The sequence below is a fragment of the Macaca thibetana genome, chromosome 4 (genome assembly GCF_024542745.1).
Source record: "Macaca thibetana thibetana isolate TM-01 chromosome 4, ASM2454274v1, whole genome shotgun sequence".
In the NCBI taxonomy this organism is placed as follows: domain Eukaryota; kingdom Metazoa; phylum Chordata; class Mammalia; order Primates; family Cercopithecidae; genus Macaca; species Macaca thibetana.
In genome coordinates, this window is record NC_065581.1 from 352577 (window position 1) to 374521 (window position 21945).

Here is a 21945-nt window from a genome sequence, read left to right on the forward strand (position 1 = left end):
TTCCAGCCATCTGTATTTACCCTCTAACCACCAATTTTTCTTTTAGTCTTGCAAGAGGAACACTGCCCTGAAAGGGCCTGAGCCTCACAGAGGTAAGGATGTGGCTTGGCTTCCTGACACCTGTGCCCTTCCAGGCACACTGCCTTCATCTCAAAAACTAAACTATGCTCTACGGATTCAATGCAATCTCTATTAAAATCACAGCTGCTTTTATTTTTTTCCTTAATGGAAATTGGCAAACGGATTCTAAAATTCATAAGGAAATGCAAGGCACTCAGAACAGCCAAAGCAATCTTAAAAAAGAGTAACACGTTTAGAGGCCTCACACTTTCTGACTTCAAACATACTACAAAGCTAACATATATTTATATATTGTATACCCTTATATTCATGATCAACTGCTATTCAACAGGGGTGCCAAGACCACTCAGTGGGGAAAGAACAGCCTCTTCAACAAATGGTGCTAGGGCAACTGGATATCCACATGCTTAGAAGAATGAAGCTGAATCCTTTCCTTAACACAAACATTAACTCAACATGGATCACAGATCTAAATGTAAGAGATAAAATTATGAAACTATCAGAAGAAACCCAGCGTAAATCTTTGTGACCTTAGGCTAGGAAACCCTTCTTAGAAATCATGCCAAAAGTATAAACAACAACAAAAAAACAGATAAAGTGGACTTCATCAAAATTAAAAATCCAGTGCTACAAAGACACCATCCAGAATGTGAAAAGACAACCCCACAGAATGAGGCATCACTTCACACCCACTAGGATGGCTATAATCAATGAGAGAGACAATAACAAATACTGGTGAGGATGTAGAGAAATTGGAACCCTCAAAAATTGCTGGTAGGAATGTGCTGCCACTTTGCAGAACAGTCTGGCAGCTCCTCAGAAGATTAATTATAGAGTAACCATATGACCTAGCAATTCTGCTCCTTGGTATGCATCCACGAGACATGAAAATAGATGTCCACACGAGAACTTGTACAGGAGTGTTCACAGAAGCATTCTGCATATTAATCAAAAGTGGGAAAAAAACAAACGCCCATGAACTGATGAATGGATACATAAAATGTGGCATATTTAAAGTGGAATATTACTCATATGTAAAAAGGAGTGAAGCACTGGCACATGTTACAACATGGATGAACCTTGAAACATTATGCTACATGAAAGAAGCCAGTCACAAAGGGTCGTATTTGTATGCTTCCATTTAGATGAAATTTTCAGAGTAGACAAATCACAGAGATAGAAAGCCAACTGTCTGTAGGGACAAGGGGTGTGGGAGGCAAATGATTAGACTTTCTGTTAATGGGTCAGGGGTTTCTTTTGGGATGAAATATTCTGAAATTGATTATGGTGATGACTAGACAGCTCTTCGAATACACTAAAAATCACTGAATTGTATATTCTTTTTCTATTGCAGACAGATCGTATGCTCTATGAAATAGTTCATAAAAATTTCAAGAAAAAAGTTAACAAGATTTCACTTGTATGCGAGCATGAAGAAGTGTGATCTGACAGACAAGTCAGGTTTCCTGGGAGCTCCCGCAGACCCACTGATGATGATAAGTTGATTTTCTGAAGTAGGTGCCCACAGTGAGTGGGACACACAGGAGAACATTTAAAAGAAATATCCCTTATTCTCAAGGAGTGGACGAAACAGAAAACAATGACAAAAGACACAGCCAGCTCTTTACAGTTTATTAGAAATTCTGTAAGCCATCTAGATCAAAGCAGACATGTATGACACAGGATATTCAGTGACCTTTTTCTGTTTGGAAGGCAATTGTTTGGTTTCATTTTTTCAGTCCCTTAGGAGCCTGAAAAACAGTATATAACTAGAAAGTTATAAATGCTAGAAAGTATGAAAATTTCTGTCTCTATTTTGTTTATATTCTAGTATAGGTAAAAACAGACCTACCAGGAAAAAAGGTAGAACTTTCAGCTGACTATTTTAGGAGAAAGATTAAATTACTACAAAACCAATCTTCTGGTAGAAATTTTATTCAATCAAGGTCATAGAGTGTTTTAATTAACCTATAAGTTATGCCAATTATAAAAACTGTGGTTAGCTACATAATACCTACAAAATCGTAATTCAGAAAACATCATGCTAAAAGATCTGCCAAAATCACCAACCATCACTCCCCTCTTCACCGAGCTCTCAGGACAGTTCTGGAGTTTGGTGCTTTAGGTAATTGCCTATCCAAGGTTAACCTGCTATCCCTCTCAGAGTTATGGCCCCAAGGAAGGAAGCTCTCAAAGTCATTCGCAGTGGGAGAGTGAAGTGGGGAGTTTAGACTAACGGCCTTTTTCAAAATACACATCTGTACAGGCCCAAGGAGGTCTCAAAAACTGGAGGCTGGAACACTTTGGTGGCCAGCAGTTTCTGGACATGTGTATGTGAAAAAATTTTCCAGCTAATTCTGAGATCACTTCCCAACCTCTCCCTGCTGATTTTGAGATTGGTTTAGCCATCAGATAAGCGGGTAACAGAGGTAATGTGTAGAGAGGGCAGATGCCTGTTAAAATTCCAAGACTGCAAGGCCCCCGGTAGCCACTGCAGCTGCCTGTTAATTCATTTGTAGTATTACACAATTTACACTACTGATCCCCTGTGGGAACTATTATAATAACCACGACCTTTCAACTTAAACTATAATATCAAAGATCTGATAAATCAATTTTCAGAGAAAACTGGTGGCAAATGGAAATACAGCAGAAGCTTTTGTAACAGATTTTTTCCCCTAACCAAATTAACAAGTGCTCTCTGCTCTTCTTTTTTCCCAAATATGTATTTTATTTTGAACAAATTTCAAATGTATAGAGACTTGGAAAGAACTTTACAGTGAACGCCTGTTTACTCACAGGCTCTCCCAATAACACAGCCTCACATGACCACACAGCCTCCATCCACCACTCAGTCCTACAGCTCTGATCCACCTCAGGGCGCATGCCACTAACTGCAGTGGACTCTTTGCACCAGGTTTTTTTTTTTTTTTTTTTTTTTTTTTTTTAATAGTTAGAATGTACATACTACATAATGGACAAATCTCAAAGTGTGGCATTTGATGAGTTTTGACTGATGTAGACACCTGTGTGATGGAAACCCAGATCACAATAACCAGCACCCTGTGACAATCCCTAAGGCCCCACCCTAGGAACCCCCACCACCCAGAGGAAGCCACTGTTCTGAGTTCTTCATCACAGTTAGTTTTATCTGTTCTAGAACTTCATGTAAATGAAAACTATACAGTATAGGCACGTGTCTGTGTAAGGATTCCTTCATTCGGTGTAATGCTTCTGGGATTCACTGCATTGTGTCAGTAATTTGTTCTCTTTAATGTAGAATAGTATTTGATTGTATGAATATATTACAGTTTATTTACTGTACTGATGGATGTCTGGGTTGTTTTCAGTTTTTGATTGTGATAAAATGACTACGAACATTCTTATTTTATTTTTTTGAGAACGGGTGTCACTCTGTCGCCCAGTCTGGAGTGCAGTAGCACGATCACATGTCACTACAGCCTCGACTTCCTAGGGTCAAGCAAGCCTCCCACCTTAGCCTCCCAAGCAACTGGGATCACAGGCACACAGCATCACACCTGGATAATTAAAACAATTTTTTTTTTTTTTTGGAGAGACAAGGTCTTACTACGTTGCCCAGGCTCGTCTCAAATCCATGGTGAACATTCTTATAAACATGTTTTGTGTCTTGAACCCATGGTGAACATTCTTATAAATATGTTTTGTAACCTATTTATACAACACACACGAAACTGAAAATATGTTTTCTGTTCTCTTGCTTAAATAACTGGGATCGGAATAGCTGGGTCACAGGGTGTGTATGTGTACGCTTAGCTTGAAAAGAAAGTGCAAGAGCTTTCCCCAAAGTAGCTGCACTAGATCACATTCTCAACGACGTGAGAGCTCCAGAACACCACATTCTCGCCAACACTTGGTATAGTCAGTCTTTCATTTTTATCCTGACGGACGTATCATGGCATTGTATTGTGTTTTCATTTCCCTGCGAACTAACGATGTTGTTCATCCTTCCATGTGGCTGACTGGTCATTCTTATGCTTTTGAAAATCTAATTACATGCATGCTGGATATTTTGAATTGTCCCATGGATCCCTGGAGCTCTGCTTATTTTTTTCCCCAATTATCCTTATTTCTATTGTCCACACTGGATAATTTCTATTGGTTTACAAGTTAACTGACTTTTTAAAAATTCTATTATTCTACTATTATCATCTAGTAGATTTAAAAAAATTTATCTACTGTGTTTTTCCATTCCAGAAATTCCATTTATTTCCTGTTTTAGGGTTTTTCTCTGCCGAGATTTCCCACCTACTGATTCATGAGGAGCAGAGCTTCCTTTACATCATCTGATGCAGCTGTGTGAAAATCCTTGCCTGCTAATTCCAATACCTGGGTCAGCTTAAGGTTGGCTTCAGGTGATCATTTCTTGTATTAGGAATGAGTCATGTTTTCCTGCTTATTTGTGCATTTCAATTAAATTTTAACTCAATTAAATGTGGATCCCGGACACTCAATGTTACGCTGTGGAGACTCTGGATTCTGTAATATATCTCTAAGGACTGCTGATTTTTTATTTGTTTGTTTCAGCAAAAGCAATTAACTTATTTGGACTCCAACTAAGAACTCCTGGCTCTTGGGCAGCAGTCAATTCTTCCTTCAGTTCTTCTGGCCTCAGCTGGGCTGGCTGGAGTGCAGCCTGACCACGCACATGGCGAGACTCCTCTCTGGGACGCCCCTCACCTACCTGTAGTTGTGGCTGCTCCAAAGCCTGTTTTTCAAGCCAGAAAGCACGTTTTGTATTGGAGTTTTAGGCACTCCTGGACCTGCCTTTAGGTTAAAATCCATAAGAAATAAGAAATTCACCCAGGTGCCATTTCCTCTAGAATCTGCCCACCAATGGTCGTTCTTTGGTGTCTTCAGGGATGTTTTCAAAATTAAAAACATTTTTATTTTTTGATATTCAAGTTTACAGTTGTTATCTGTGGAGGGCTGGCTTGATAGGAGCTTCCTTAGCCATGACTGGAAGAAGAATGACACTGCTTTTTGAAACTCACTACCACGCGGCCAGAAGCGCATGCTTCCATCTGCACGCACGCCTCAGCAGCTACCAGCTGGTTACATGCATGCCAAAGTCAACTGGTGTTTATGGCAGTTATCATTATGTAATTTAAACACAAGAGACAGTTATTTGTTGTTTCTATGCAAACTGCACTGAATGCTTTCAAAAGACTTATTAAAAGCAAGTTGTTAAAAATTTCCTGCGGAACTGAATGTCATGAAGATAGTTGGAAAATAAAAATAAAAATCACAAAACTTTTGAAGGATTCTGCATTCAGATACTTTGGCAGAAGTCTTTAAGGTCTTGCTCTGCTGTAAAGAAACAAACTCTGAAACTTGCAGACAATGCTTCATGGATATGGCTTATGCAAGAAAGAATAAGAACTTCTTCAATCATAGATCCATTAGAAGCCTGTCTTATATCATAAGACTGATGACTAAAGACATTGTATATGGTATAAATAACAGCAGAAGTTCAATATGAAACTGAATGATTCTGTTACCTGTAAAGCTCCATTTCTGCTGAAGGAGGAAACACACTGCATCAGTCGGCTGAGCTCTTCAGAAACGGCTTCGACCACCTTGGAGAGCACCCGAGGGACCAGCTCTTTGGAAACAGTGAACACCTGGTTTGAAATAGGAAGACATGGTGCTTTGTGGGGCTTTCTTACTTGAATTTGTTAAAAACAAAGTAACTTTCAAAACAAAACAAAAGGAAGTCAATAGGACTTCTAAGTCATTTTTAAAAGACCAAAATTATAAATGAAAGGAAGATACAGACTTATATTTAAATTCTATTGACCGATTAACAACAAAAATTCTCTTAAAAATACAATATTGGCAAATATAAATTTGAAAGGCATTACTGATGTTGACAAAATAAAAACCGTTTTGAACATTTCTTTTTCCTCTTGCCCCTTTTACCAGAAAGAAATATCTCTAAAGAAGAAATTAGAGAAATAAAAACATACTGGGTCAATATTTTACCACAATTTAAACAAATACTGTGTCAGACTCTCCTTAAACTCTGACAAACACCATTTCATATGGGGTACCCCGTTCTGTATTGGACAACAGGCACCCCCCAAAATTTTACACATACTGTGCTAAATATGTATTTCCTTTTATTTGACTTACACTATTTTCAAACCTTAAAGTTTGATATTTTCAAACTGAGAGTTATTGTCTTTGGAGATTTACTGAAATCTGACTCTCCTGATTTATAAATGAAAGTAAATCATATTTTCTTTTTAAGCTTTTCCTTTTTTCAGATTGAGCCACCAGCATTAAATACTTGGATTAACCCACACATAACTTGAGTGTCCAAGGAAATTTTTGGCAATTTAAGATTATGTAGCAAATAGTAAATATTATGAATGAAATTCTACTTTCAGTCATTATAATCCCATGGCAGTTGATAATGGACATTAATAAAAGCTGTCTCACTAGGAATCAACACCATCACAGCAATCTCCACGGATTTCACAGTTCTGCCCACCCACCAGAGAAATGCTTGCAACTACTGCACCTACATTTGCACTTCGGGCTCAAATTTTATAGGATGCTAACATAACAAAAACAGAATTTTTACGTTTTTTATAAGATCACAATTAAAAATATTGCTCATTATAAAAAGATCTATGTGGTAAATTCCTGCCTGAGTTAAATCATATAAAAACTCTATGGTGAGAGATGAATTTGTATGTTTCCCTTTCACTAAGAACTGAAAACTGTAACATTCTACAATTTTCTTTCTGCTCTTGGTGCTTCGAACTTCTAGCCAAATTTAGGAACCAGGTAGTGTTATCTTTGTTTTCTCTGGTCATATTTGGGTTTCACTCTTAATTAACCACGTTTTTTCAGTTTACCTTGATGGCCTCACATACTTTTGGATGCAGCAGGCAGCATACACCTAAAAACACCCTTCTTGGATGCTTGTCGCCTCAGAGGCACCCAGGCAACAGTGGAAACGATTGAATGGTAGCCTCTTTGATCTGCCCCACTTTATCTGGTCCCCCATTAGTCTGTGAGCCACAGCCTTTCTGAAAGTGTTGGCAAAGCAGTGAGTAACAAATCCTGAAATTACTGAATGAAAACAGGCAGTCATAGATCATGGTGGTAGCTCTGGTCTCTTCTTTCAATGTTCCTCAGAAGAGTCCTCCTAGCCAGGATGTTCATCGAGGATGCTAACACAAAGCTTAAGATGAAAGCGTGTCAAGTGAGTGCAAGTTTTCACATGGCCCAGAAGCAGCAGTACTGTCTGCATGACCCTAAGTCAACCATGGACAGGAAACCACGCATCTGTTCCAGTGTCGGCCTGCCCCGAGCCTCTTTCTAAGCAGTGTCTGCCTTTCTGGACTCCCAGCCACTGCTACAGGAATCAGATACCAGTGCTTATTTGTACACTGGCTAAAAAGAAGTTAATGCATTTTCCAAGATAAGGGATTTACTATTCTTTGAAGGATAAACATTCTTGCAATCTATCTTCACCTTTCAAAAATTAATGAATTTAGCTGTAATTATTAAAGAAAACATACTTCAGAAAAAGACTCACAGGTAAACATACACACACACACACACACACACACACACACAGAGACAGACAGAGAGAGAGAGAGAGAGAGAGAGAGAGAGAGAGACAGTGCGAGTAAGAGCTGAGCTGCACCTTATTTATACCCAAGATACATTCTGAGGGAAAAAAAAGACCACCATATATTTTATCAAATTTGCATCTTTTTTTTATTTTTGGTTATCCGTATCTCTTAGGAACATCTAATGATACCTTACCTCTGCATGCACGGCAATTATATTCACCAGTGCTTCTTTTAAATAGTTTCTGACACCTGAAATTGAAATAAAGGAGAGAAAGAGGCATTAATAATAACACAAGTTCCCTTCCCTTGCTGGCAGGCTGTACCCCATGCCTTAGAGTTTTCTGAGGAGAAACAGAAAGTAATGCCACCACTATCTATTTCCTTTTGAGAATCAAATGGTGAAAGGAGTATTTCCATACAGGCCAAAAAAAAAAAAAAAAAAAAAAAAAAGAAATGAGAAGTTTTCTTGCATTGTTTTTCATTTCTGTCACTGTTGATGCTCTCTATAACCGGCACTCAGTTGGCCTCAAAATGAAAACTTAAGAATGTTCTTCAATTTCTTCACATACAGAATATATATAGATATGTATCTATATATACTGTAAAACATATATATACACACACTGTAAAACATGTATGGTAAAACATATATATGTGTGTGTATGTATATACACACACACTATAAAACATACACACACACAGTATAAGCAGTAACAGACAAAATAAGAGGGTGTTTAACAATGCTTATAAAATGCACATTAAATATCAATGATAGCATCTTACTGCCAAAGGTAAAAGTCAAGTTATTGAGCAGAAGGACCATTTTCATCTTAAGGAATCACTTTTAGGAAAAACTTCTTATAAAACCACACTGAATTTGATTCTGTAAAGCAAGTTAAAGGCTGGACAAAATAAAATATCAGATTTTAGGTGCAGGTTGAATGAGCCTCCGTTTGCTCAAAAGCAGGCACACACAAAATTTAAGAATGCGGGGTCTGAAGTCTGACTACTGGGGACCAAACCCCAGTTTCGACACCTGCTAGCTGTGACTTTTGGCAAGAAGGCTGTGAGCCTCGGTTTTCTCATCTACCACATGAGAATAATAATTGTCCCACGCTTGGGGGGCTGCAGTGAGGATTAAAGGGGATGCAGACCCTGGGTCCTGGCATTCTCGGGGTTCACTAAGAGATTTCATTATCATCATTTTGCAGGCAAAAACCCCCATAAAAACAAAATACTGTTTTATTGTGTTTCCAAAACAATTTCTTTCCCTTGGAGTGAGAGATTCCAGAATGGCTTCTAGGGCTGCACACACTGAGAACATCTTCTCTGTAGGGCAGGGAACATGCTGCACTGGAAGAGCATGGATGTAACAACAGGAAGGAAAATATTCTTCCAGAGGCTCATCCACGCTACCGGTTAGTTGGGAAAGTTGAGATAGAGATCGAGAACTACAGCCAACCTTCTGAACAGGCATTTGCTTATTCTAAATATAGAATCAGGTTTTGATTCTGTCTCACAGACTATGGTATACAAATAAGCACACTGTTTTTCTTTTGTGAAGCCAATTTTGTGTATGTATATTTATATATATACACACACACACACGTATATGAAGGTTCAGGTGTTATTAAGTCTATTTTGCTGAGACAGATGAGTGAAGAGTAATTCAATATAATCCAGAAATTAACGGATTCTTCCTGAGAAAAAGGATAATTGCAAGGTAAGAAGTCTTATCTGGGAGGCAGGAGAGAACAGAAGGAGCCTGATGTACGTGAAAGTGAAATAAATGAACTCGTGCTGGAGACCAGGAAGCTTTCTTCCCGCAGGAGGAGAGCCACACCCCCAGGTGTGCCCAGACTGCTCCCGCTGCTGTCCTGCTGTCGGGGCACCGGGGCCTGGCCTGTGCTGCTCAAACCCTCTGGGCAGCCCCACCCGGGGCTGAGACCAACGTGCTCAGGTCTAGGCTCTCTAAGCCACAGCCATGAGCCACCAGCTCATGTAGACACACAGGTAACATATGTACTTACTGAAAATCGAAGCACAATAGTAGGCTTCTATTTTCCATGCTCTGAGGAACAGAAAAAAACTCACAGCCTCTGCCCTCAGTGAGAACCGGGGTCCTGCCAACACTCCTGCAAGAACAAGCGTCGGGATCTGGGCTCTAAGGTGCTACAGTGCAAGGATGACTGGAAACGCGAGGGCAGTGTTTTAACTTCTGAAATTCCTCAATGTAAAAGAAAAGAGTGGGGCCAGAGTGCTGACTAAAAAGCAGAAAATTATACTTAGAGTGAAGCCAGGCAGTGTCACATGCTCAGTGACAGCCTGCTGTGAACTCAACTCCCACTCGGACCTGACAGCATCAACACTTCCTGGCAAGGACCCACCAGCCTCAGCACTGCTAATAACACACCCCGTAAAAGAGGTAAGTGTAAATTACTCATTGCAATGCTGAAGACAAAGCTACGAATGGGAAGAATAAAGGCACAGGACACTTTGAACCAAAAGAACCATATTTTTGTGTACAGAAATTTTGAAAAAAAAAGAGAAAAAAGCAAGTTTCCTATCTTGGGTTGACCACAGGTTTCACATGGATAATATAAGGAGCTCAAAGACTTAACCTTGGACAAGAAAGAACTTTTGTATTTCTAGGAGATTTTATCTTTCTGAATGAAAAAAAAAAGGAAATAATTGCCTTCTTTCCCTTCGCACACAAAAACCCAAATGACTGCTTCATATAAATAACTGGTAATGTTGGAAAAAGAGAAGGGAAAAACGTGTGGTCCTGGGCTGGACAGGAAATGGTGCCGCTAGTCAAATCACACATCAGGCCAGTGAGGTTCAACGAGGCAGCGACTGGATGCGTCGGAAAGGGCAGGCGTGAGGCGGAGCTCCATGCGCTGCTATCAGAACCTCCCAAGGCAGTGCCTGTGCTGGTATTATAATTTTTGGTAACAAAAACTTTAATATAAAAATAAATCATTGATTGTCTCTCTCCAAAAAGCTAATCACTGAATTAAATACAGGAGCAAGTACTTTTTTTTATTACCGATTGGGCTAAAATTGTTAATTCTAAGGGAAAGGCTACAAGTTCTCATTCATTCAACTAACATAAATTTATTGAGATCCTACTACATGGAGGATGCCACCAGGCACATGGCAGAGGTGCTCCAAGTAGAACACGTATGTATCTCCAATATATGTAAGACCCCAAAGTGCTTAGTTATTACAAGTTTGACCTGCCAATACATGCAGGATGGTCATATGAAAGAATTTTAAGTTGTAAAAATCATCTTTGCACCATTTACCCTGATGTGATTATTACACATTTGCAAGCCTGTATCAAAATCTCTCTTGTAACCCCTAAGTGTATACACCTACTATGAACCCACAAAAACCAAACATAAAAAAATTTATACTCCAATTTAAAATAATTTGTTAAATGTTTGGTTGCTATTTTTATTTTGTGAAGTCCTTAAATGGTTAGAGAATAGTACTGGATAGGAATGGAGAAAGGGCAAGGGGCCTAGAGACCAGACAGTGTCCGTGTCTGGGAAACCGGTGAGATCTCTGTGGTCTTCCTCGTTCAGAATTTCGCTTCCTTTCTCTCTTCACTCCAGCCACAGCTGGGTGTTGGCCTAGGGAGAGACCAGCCAAGCAGCAGGCCTGCACCCTCGCCTTCCTCCCCGGCCTGTCTCATGGGCTCTTGGGTCCAAGTAAGACTTTTACTCCCAGAAAGCACCACTTCCAATTGCTTGTTTTCCGTATGACTGTCGTTTAGCTGCTGCAGACCCTAACTGTACATTAATCTTTTCAGTGGTACAAGGAATGGCTAACAGTGGAATTTGCATATAGGAACACAACAACAGCAAAAACAAAACAAAACAAAAAAAATGGACACAACATGAAACATGACTGTGATGTGCTGGAACCAGAAACATCTGTCCTTGACGAGACTCCTCATTTTGCTGGTTTCACAGAGTCCTTGGAAGTTAGAATTTCAGTTCAACTCTTTTGTCACACTTTGCACTGGTGTTGAGGATGTGTCAGTGCCAGCGATGGCTGGGGAAGACTTTGCTTCTGTGGTGACATCTGAGCCATGGCTTGATTGAAGAGGACCAGGGGACATAGACAGAATTAGACTGGGCCTCAGACACTCATGTGACTTACTGAGGAGTCACCTGGGGGCAAGTTTCTGAACTGCTCTGACTTGTAGCTTTTTCCATTTATTAAGTGGAAGAATGTTTTTAAGAGGCTAGGGAGGCATCTCCCAGACAGCAGGTAGTCAACAAATGGGAGGTGTTAGGATGGCCCGGCCCCACCGCACTCTGCACCCCCAGGTGCTGCCCGGCCCCACCGCACTCTGCACCCCCAGGTGCTGCCCGGCCCCACCGCACTCTGCACCCCCAGGTGCTGCCCGGCCCCACCGCACTCTGCACCCCCAGGTGCTGCCCGGCCCCACCGCACTCTGCTCCCCCAGGTGCTGCCCGGCCCCACCGCACTCTGCACCCCCAGGTGCTGCCCGGCCCCACCGCACTCTGCACCCCCAGGTGCTGCCCGGCCCCACCGCTGTCCTCGCGGGCACTGTGTCCCCGGTCCCTCTGGGGCAGCTCTGCAGCCATCTGTGCGATCACTCAGTTAACATCTGTCTCCCCTATTGGACCGTGCACTCCGATCACTCAGTTAACAAGTGTCTCCCCTATTGGACCGTGCACTCCGATCACTCAGTTAACAACTGTCTCCCCTATTGGACTGTGCACTCGATCACTCAGTTAACATCTGTCTCCCCTATTGGACTGTGCACTCGATCACTCAGTTAACATCTGTCTCCCCTATTGGACCATGCACTGCACAGTGTGGGGACCATCTGCCATTCTCCTCATCGCAGCCTCAGCTCCCACCACAGAGGTTGGCACATAGATGGCACAAGGTGTTCAAAAGTATCCATGAGTGACAAACAAAGGGAGGCAAAGGCCATGTCTGTCTTGCTCACTACTAAGTTCTGCAGACTTATGCAGCTGATAAGTGAATGAATGAGGGAACAAATACATCAGAGAAAAACCTCAATATATGTAGAATTCTACAGTGCTCAAGTCAGAAGATATGTGAGTCATCTACTAAAAGCAAGTGCCTCAGCATACATGGAAAGAAGGTATTCCTTGGGAAAGCATACAATCTCTCGCTTCTCGTAGGACTTTAGAAAACAAAGACAGTCCTTTTGAGTATCAGGATCCATTTGAAAAATATAATTTGAATAAAGTACAGTAGTATAGAATATTGCTGAGGCTTAATCTCTCTGCTTTCCAAAATATGCTTTATTTTTCCAGCAATATACTGAAATAATGCATTAGGTATTTACTGAATGCTCCTCACGTGCTGGATATTAGGAAGATGCCCAGATATATTAGGACAGAGTGAACACATAAGCGTGCAAGGAAACCTGAGTTTTAGTTTGTGCTCCAACAACAGTGGGCCATAAAATGCCAAATTTATGGTGTACACAATATTACGGAAGGGATCATCAATGTGGACAGTGTGCCAAGAAAAATAAGGCAAACTGATTTGCTCCTTAGAAATAAAGGCTACATTATTATGGTGCAGTAATAAGTATTGTTTTTAAAAAGGTTCCCCTTCAATAAACCCCCACAACTTTCCATGTTATTTAAGTGAGGGAATGAGAAACAGCTTCTAAGCATTTACAACATGTATCTCCTCCACTGTCTGAATATGAAATTAGAATGTGTCATGATATTTGACAAAAAGTGTCCCCACCCACACAGTGTCAACCTAGACTACCACTTAGCAATTAATCTAGTAGCCCAGTGTGGAAATTCCCCATGGAGAAAACAAGGCTCATCTCCACTGAGCAAGAACTTGTAGGCTGTTTCCTGTAAGCCAGCCGGTGTAACCCAGCATGTTCTCCAACAGTGAAGATCTTGTTTTCACGCATCAGAACAGTAGAGCAGCCTTCTTTCTTGGTATATTTGTCAGTTTCCTCTTTTAATCATATAGGAAGGTCACTCGATTTTGGAACAGGCAACCTGGCACACTATTAAAAATATTTATTGAGGGTCCATTATCATTACATGCAGGACACTATTCCAGAGGCTGGGGATACAGCAGTGACTACACACACACACACACACACACACACACACACACACACACACACACACACACAGTGCTCCTCCACTCACAGGGCTTGCACTCTAGTAGGGACACACCCAAGTTTAATAAGACAAATGACCATTTTGCACATGGGAGAGAAGAACTTTACACAGTCTTTAAACAGTGCAAGAAAGCAAATGCGTGAAATACAATTGTTCAGGCAAACAATAAGCTTATATGACAAACACAGGGTTTTTGCTTGATGAGAATCCTCAGTGTCGTTCATGAAAAAATGATCCCCTTTGCATGTGGATGCCAGCGTTCCTTTCGTGCTGATCTCCTGGGAATAACGCCCAGCAGTAACTGATGCTACATAATGTTCAGCTGTGTACTGGGATGACCTAGATTTAAATCTTAGCTGGAAACTCAGTTAATCTGAGCTTCTGATTTTCTTTATGGGAAAATGCTTTGCAAAATAAAAAGTGTTCTACAGGCAGACGGGATTCTTCTTCTTCTTAATAATGTGGAGAAACCTCAATCGAGAAGGTCCACATTAAAGAATAAAATACTGAACACCTTGGATTCACCAAGTCTTTACCCGTAATTTTTTATTTGGAAAATTAAGTAGTTAAATGCTCACTGTAAAGAACAGTTTATTATTATTACATAATAATAAAAGCCCAATAAACTCCTCTTTCATCCTTCTTAGGAATAACCACTATTGATAGGTTAGTGAATGTTCTTCCAGATCTTTTCCTATGAATATAATTTTTTTCCTAAAAAACGAGATGTTACACATTCTCTTCTTGAATCTTGCTAAATTTCATTCTGTAATCTGTAACAATTTTTTAACTGACTATACTTTTTAGAGCAGTTTTAGTTTCAGAGCAAAACTGAGCAGACGGAGCAGAGATTTCACATATGCCGCGCCGCTCGCGAGCACAGACACACGGCCTCCACAACTGTTGACATCCCACCAGAGTGGGGCACTTGTTACAGGTGACAGACCCACACTGACACGTGTCATTATTACCCAAATTCCACAGTTTACATTAGAGTCACTCTTGGTGGTGTACATGCTATTGGTCTAGACAAATATACAATGACAGGTACCAACCATTACGGGAACACACGCAGAGTAGTTTCACTGCCCTAAAATTCCTCTGTGCTCCCTCCTTCCCCAATAACCCCTGACAACTACTGATCTTTTTACTCTCTCCGTAGTTTCTCCTCTTCCAGAATGTCAGATAGTTGGAATCACACAATATGCAGCCTTTTCAGTTTATCTGATTTCACTTAGTAATATGCATTTAAGGTTCCTTCCATGTCTTGCTCATTTCATCTTAGTGCTGAGTAATATTCATTTTCTGGAGGGACCATATTCCCATTTTCTGGAGTGACCATTTATTCACCTACTGAAGGATTACTTGGTTGCTTCCAAGTTCTGGCAATTATGAATAAGATTGCTACAAGCATTGGTGTGCAGGTTTTTGTGTGGACGTAACTTTTCCACTCTCTTGGCTAAATGCCAAATAGTGTCGTTCATGGATTATATGGTCAAGAGTATGTTTAGTTTCATAAGAGGCTGCCAAACTGTCTTCCAAAGTGGCTGGGTGATTCCGCAGTCCGACTAGCAGTGATGGTGGCAGTGCCAGTCCCATCTCCAAGTGTTGGAGAGGAAGGAGAGGTCCTGGTGCTCCCCATCCTCACCAGCATTTGGTGTTCTCAGTGGTCTGGATTTTGGCCATTCTAATAGGTGTGCAGTGGTATCTTCCTGTTGTTTTAATTTGCAATTCCCTAATGACACAGAATGTTGAACATCTTTTCATATGCTTATTTTCCATCTGCATGTTTACTTTGGTAAGTTGTCTGTTAAGGTCTTTGACTCAAACAGTATGCACTGAAGAGCAAACAGGTTGTTTGTATCTACCTTATAATTTTTGATGGCTGCTTAGTATTCCTGCATGGATGTATCATAATCTATTTGACCATTCGCCTACTATGGGGCACTTATGTTGCCTTTTAATTTACCACCATAAATGCTGCTGCAATGAACATAGATTCTTGGATTCTAATACAACAGTTTATATAAGATATCTTCCCAGAGGTGGAATTGCTGAGTGCAAAGGTATTCAAGCTATTCGGTTTTCATGGATTCTGCCAACTTATCACACAAAAGGCCACACAAAATTATACTCCAATTTATTTCCTCATGCCTTTTTATTCTCTTAATTTGGATTCTCTAATTACTATAATTAATAGTATTCCTAATATACGCTTCTCCTCAGCTATGACAGTCTATTTTAAAACATTCTTAAACAGCTATTTGACAAAACTTTTCATGAAAATAAAATTTTAATACAAAAATTGAAGGAAACTTACTAAAAGTTATACAAGATTTACTCTGACTATATAGAGTGTCTGAAAAGTGTTGGAGAGGAAGAACGTGCTGTAATTACAGAAACAACGGCTATGCCATCTTAACCTATACCAAGAATGCAACCTTTTCCATGAAGCATTTCCTGTCATAACTGGAAAGACGGCTCCTTTAAACACAGGCGGATTTCAAGGTACTCAGCCTAACGTTGTTTTGATGCATAACACTCTTCAGACAACACTGTAAGAATCAGCCCTGGAAACTCTGGAGGCACTACCTACTGTATAGACCACATTTCCTGTTTTTAACCCCTATGCCCCAATTCAGTTATCACTCCCAGTCTACTGGTAAAAATAGATTCAAAAATACTATAAATATCCCACAATGTACTTTTTTTTATTGTCAAACTGAAACACTACATGAAAAAACTTTGGTGTATTTTTTTCAAGTAAATTATCTATTCAATTATACTCTGAACACACATTATTGAAATTACTGCCTAATTTAAAAAAAAAAAAGATAACCAGAAACTGTATCACTATTAGTAGAACAGAGAGAAAGTCCTAATTATTCTGCAGCAAAATCAGCTCTTGGAATAAAGAAAGAGTTTTAAGTTCCAGGTCTTCTTCAGGTTTTCGTGCCCTCACTCCCAAACTGATGAATGTCTTTTGCCCTCCAGTGGATTTTTTTCAAGGACGATTTGAGGAAAGGACACCCCTCCTATGAAGCACATGGATGGGTACCTTCACCCCCTTCTGCTTTCTATTTTCTATCCCAGGATTTTTTTTTTTCATTGCTTTCATCAGTAGGATCTCCTACTGATCAATATGATCAATCTAAATAGGAAAACTCTTTCCTTGAGAAAAGAGAAAACGTTGCCAACAGTGAAAATAACAGTGAAATGGTTACATGGCTTATTTTTTTCCCATCTGTAAGAAAGACTTTATATTCATAAGACTTTAGATGCATAAACTTCATAGACAAACAGCTTTCAAGACTCAAATATAAGCAAGTGGAAAAAACTCTCCCCTCTCATTTCAAAATTTAAAGTCTGATGCGTAAAACAGACCATGAATTATCCTAATATAAGATATTACAGAACTCATTATACATTTAGCATAGAACACGTTTCACAAACTTGATATAATGAATTTTAGACACAAAGGTAGAAAGTTAATTAACTTAATATAAACTGACAAATTAAACCATTTGTTTCAATTTAGTTTTTTGTTAGAAATTTTTTTTTCATTACAAGGAAACTTCAGTTAGAAAAGTGAAAGTGACAAGAAAATGGGATTCATTCTACATATGCAGATGAATGTGCTTGTTTCATACTGTGAGGTGTTACTTTTGGACATCTACTTCATAAACTGGCTTGGGTTAACTGTTCGATTTTCACAATTTCAAGAAGGTGTTTTGTTCTTCGTTTTTAAAGATTTTAATGACCTGAGATCAAAACCAATGAATGCTGCGAGAGAGGCAGGTCTGAAGCAGACTGGGCTCCTGGCCCCTTGTTTTGCAGCGTGGTCCCCGTGACCAAATGAGTGAACACTGGGAAGGGCTCCTGCCATGGCCTGACATGCAAGATGGTGCAAAATGCCAGGCAGCACCGTGACTGCTGCTGCGTGGCTACGGCATCCCTTTGACTGCAGTCGTTACCGTGGAGCACAGGAAAGAAGTAACAGGGTATATAGTCCCTATTCTCAATGCAGGGTTCCATATGCAATTGAAGAAATAGCCATGAAACCTTCCAAAAAGAAAACACCTTGAAATTCAAAACAATTTTGAGTAACAATAAAATGGAAGGCAAAAAAATAAAAAAACAAAACAAAACTATGAAAACCCAATTGCTAAAAAGCCAATTGCTAACTGGGATTTTAAAGTCCCATTTACAGAGTAAGAAATCTAGGTAGAAATGCATATCTTTTCGAAGACTAATTTTTGAACATGCCACAAATCTGTTTAGATGACTAAAACAACAAAGCACTGGCTTTGCACCCTGTTGGGAGTGATGACATTGAAGTGTGAGGCCGAGAGAGGGCCGGACGGGGGCATCTGCACTGAACCAGCCCAAGCTGGGCAAGCCGCCCACTTGCAGGGGTGCAGGGGCCTGCGTTTCTGAAGCTGCAGTGCCAGCTTAGAGTGCACTCCAAAGACACCACCAACAAGGCACACAGGCTCAGGGCAGCAAGGGCAGGAACAGTGCCTCACTTCATAGATTTGTTTCTTTTTCTAAGAAAATCTCATTCAAATACTGAATTCCACGTTGCTTATTATTTCTCTTGAGATTTTATTAGCAATTACTCATCTGTTCTTCCATCTTCAGCATCAATGCTTACTTGCTTCACTCCACCAAATTGGCTGCTTAGTGCCTCGTACACTGCTGTGCAGATCCTTTATCCAAAAATAAGTGTGACCCCTTTACTCTTCTCTTCCTGGGATCTTTCTCGTTCATTATAGTTTTGCCATACTTGGAAACTCTCCCTCACGGGTCAATGTTTGTCAGAAGGGCAAGGTGCACATACACACACGGTCTTCTTCCTCAGGGTGAAGCCACTGTCCTTTTGTTAGCAGGGGAGGGCCACCAGATCATAGTCCTTGAGCCCCTTCTCAGCTCTGTTCACAGCACCTGGGACCGAGGAAGGCCCACAGTACTTTGCAAACTCATTTCCAGTTGGTCCATGAACAATATGGGTTTGAACTGTGTGGGCCCACCCATATGTGGGTTTTCTCATGCCTCTGCTGCCCCTGACACAGCAAAACCAACCCCAATCCTCCTCTTCCTCCTCAGCCTCCTCAAGGTGAAGGCGACGAGGATGAAAACCTTTATGATGATCCACTTCCACTTCATGAGTAGCAAATGTATTTTCCTTTCTTATGATTTTCTTAGTAGTATTTTCTTTTCTCTAGCTTACCTTAAGAATACAGAATACACTATATACATAAAATACGTAACAGACTGTTGATGCTATTAGTAAGTTGTCTGGGCAATAGCAGGCTACTCCTAGTTACATTATGGGGGTGTCAAAAGTTAATAAGATTTTAGACTGTATGGGAGGTTGGCACCCCAACCATCTGTTGTACAAGGGTCTATTGTATTTACAGATATTAAGATACACAAAACGACACCGTATTGTTAGCCCTACGCTCTGACCCATGCCCTGTACATATGTTTCTGGGTAAGAGTGATAAAGTTAGAATTGGAGATGAAAAGTTGGGCCTAGCTCTCTTACTTGAGCAAGTTACACAGCCTTTCCTGATTCTCCAAATTTTAAAAATTTGCCACATGGGGAAAACGGTATCGAACCCCAACACGGTTGGTGTGAAGATAAAATACAAGAATGTATGTGAAAACAGTAAGTAAACTGTAAAATATCTTCATTTGAAAATGGACCAAATGAAATACCTGAATCAATCCATCAGGTTTGCAATATGAACCAAAGCAAAATGTCATCTGGCATTTTATTTTCAACAATGGATGTTTAAACCCCACAAAATAGGCCAGCTCCACGACTCTGTGTGTCCAGCTCCCGTTTTCAGGTATTTCCAGCAGAGCTGTTGGGAATACAGCTGCTGCTGTCTTTTGGTGGGTATAGACACTCCCTCTCCTGGGTACAGGCTGGAATGGAGCTGGGTCACTGCATGTGTGTTATCTTCAGCGTGCTCCAGTCCCCGCGGGGAAGAGCCGGGCCACCCAGTGTCCACAAACATGCCGTACCAAGGGCACAGCGCGGTCACGCACGGTTTACGTGCCGTGCTGCTGCCCACGGCCCGGTGTCCACAAGCAGCACAGCTCCAGTGAAACAAAACGATCTGCCGAACCTGTTTTCCTTATAGCAGAATATGAAAAAGGAACCCACAGCACAAATCAAGGAGGAAAAGGAGAAGGGAAAAAAGTCCAAGCGCACACACCAATTTTTCTTTTCATTAATGCAACCCAACCGTGGAGGACAAGAATATTCGTTTCTTTCATATCCATCATATTTAAAGTCCATGAAGGCAGCTTTTGTGAATTCATAAAACCTCTTATTAAATTCCTTCAATACACAAACTAGATAAAAGTGATGTGCATTCTATGTAGAATTCTCCAAGTCCTTATTACTGTAATCATAGACTGTCATACCATTTGAACCAGAAAGGACAGCAATTTCAAAAAAAGAAAAATGGGTTTTCAGATATATTATATTTATGAATTTACTCTGGTTGTCACTCAAACATTTTGATTATCACTATGTGATATTATGAGAAAATGGAAGTAAATTGATCCAAAGAGAATCTAAGTCCCCATTAAATATCCTCTGCAATAGAAAGATTTTAATAACATTGTCTTTAATTTGCTCCCATAGGCATCAACTGCTTTGTTGATGTTTCTTGCTCCACACACTTAAAAATCTAGCCACAAACTGAGCTTTTTACGCTAACTGTACTATTTTTAGACTCTTTATACAATGTAGAGTTTAAGCACATTGATGAGCTTGCTGAAAAATGATGTATTTTTGAAAAGTGTTAGGAGGCAGAGGCAGAGGCAGAAGTCGCAGTTTTGTCAACCAAATGCTCTCTGACGGCTTAGATAATGTTTCACCTGGACCTCAGTTTCCGACTGTAAAAGAAAGGGGTGTGACAGGTCGTCTCAGCCTCTTTCAGGCTGATAAGACTGTGGTCTCTTAGGAAATGTTCAAGTCGATTTCAATAAACACTCAACATTTTTCCACCTTGAAGGTGTAGAATAACTAGTAACTATTTATTACTACTAAGCTGCCCTGTAAGTATTTTGGGGTTCGTTTTTGCTGCTTACTCAGAGAAGGTGGTTAAGAAAATTGGAGATGATTACCCAACATTTACCAAGTACCTTTTATCTTCAAGGTTCTATCCTGGTTTTGGGAGAAAGTCACAGACATGGCATTTCTGACCTCAGAGCAGAAAACAGGAAACAGAGAGAGTTGCTCTGTGGTTTAACTTTCTTAACACATTCTATCGGGTAAATCCATGTGCTGCTCCCACCTTCCCATGCCCTGAGCACGTGGTTTGGAGCCTCTGGTGTGCATGTGAGGCTTTCTTGGAGCTGCAGGGTGAGGGCTGTGAAGACACAGCTGCTCCGGGGCTCCAGGGAGGCCAAGGGGGTCGCACCTGGGGCAGACTCTATGAGAGAAGCCCAAGGGACGCAGAGGCCAGGGGAGGAGCACACACCACAGGCAGGTGTGTGGGGGAGAAGCCCAAAGGACAGAGAACCAGCAGGTGCCCTGGGTCAGGCCTGTGATGTCCCAGGAGGAGGGGAGGAGGGTGGATTCGGAGGGAGGAGGGAGCCAGGGAGGCAGGGCCCTCTGAGGGCAGAGGAGTTCTCAGCGAAGTTCCAGAAGCCAGGGACCAGATCAGTGCATGTAAACAGCTTAAAAGAAAACGTTAGGTACTGGTGGCTTCACTCTGAACGAACAGTTCTTAAAACTGCTTTTAGTTCTAGCCATAATAAAGGCATTCAAATTGTGTTGCTCTTGATGAAACTATAAAGATTTTGGCTTTTATAGAATATCATGCCAGAAACAAATTTATAACACTATTATGGTATAACAGCAGGAACACTTGGAAGGCACATTTTTCAGCTGAGCTCTAAGAATTACTTTTCCCTTGCCCCAGGTTGGCAATTAAGAACTATAACTCACTCACACCCCACTCCACCTCACCCTACCCCAGAAACAAAGAAAAAACAAAGAGGCAAACAAAACCAGGAAGGTAGGTTAGGAAACGTGGACA

At 40.7% G+C, this 21945-nt stretch overlaps 1 protein-coding gene across 8 annotated transcripts in view; it reads right to left on the reverse strand.

The window, feature by feature from the left end:
- Positions 1–21945, reverse strand: part of EXOC2 (exocyst complex component 2) — a 204869-nt gene that overhangs the window by 6438 nt on the left and 176486 nt on the right. For all 8 annotated transcript variants that reach the window (XM_050788807.1, XM_050788813.1, XM_050788812.1 and 5 more), the window contains 2 exons: positions 7906–7961; positions 5622–5744 (listed from right to left, as the gene is read on the reverse strand). In XM_050788807.1, the coding sequence (XP_050644764.1) occupies positions 5622–5744; positions 7906–7961 (179 nt within the window). The remainder of the gene's footprint in view (positions 1–5621; positions 5745–7905; positions 7962–21945) is intronic.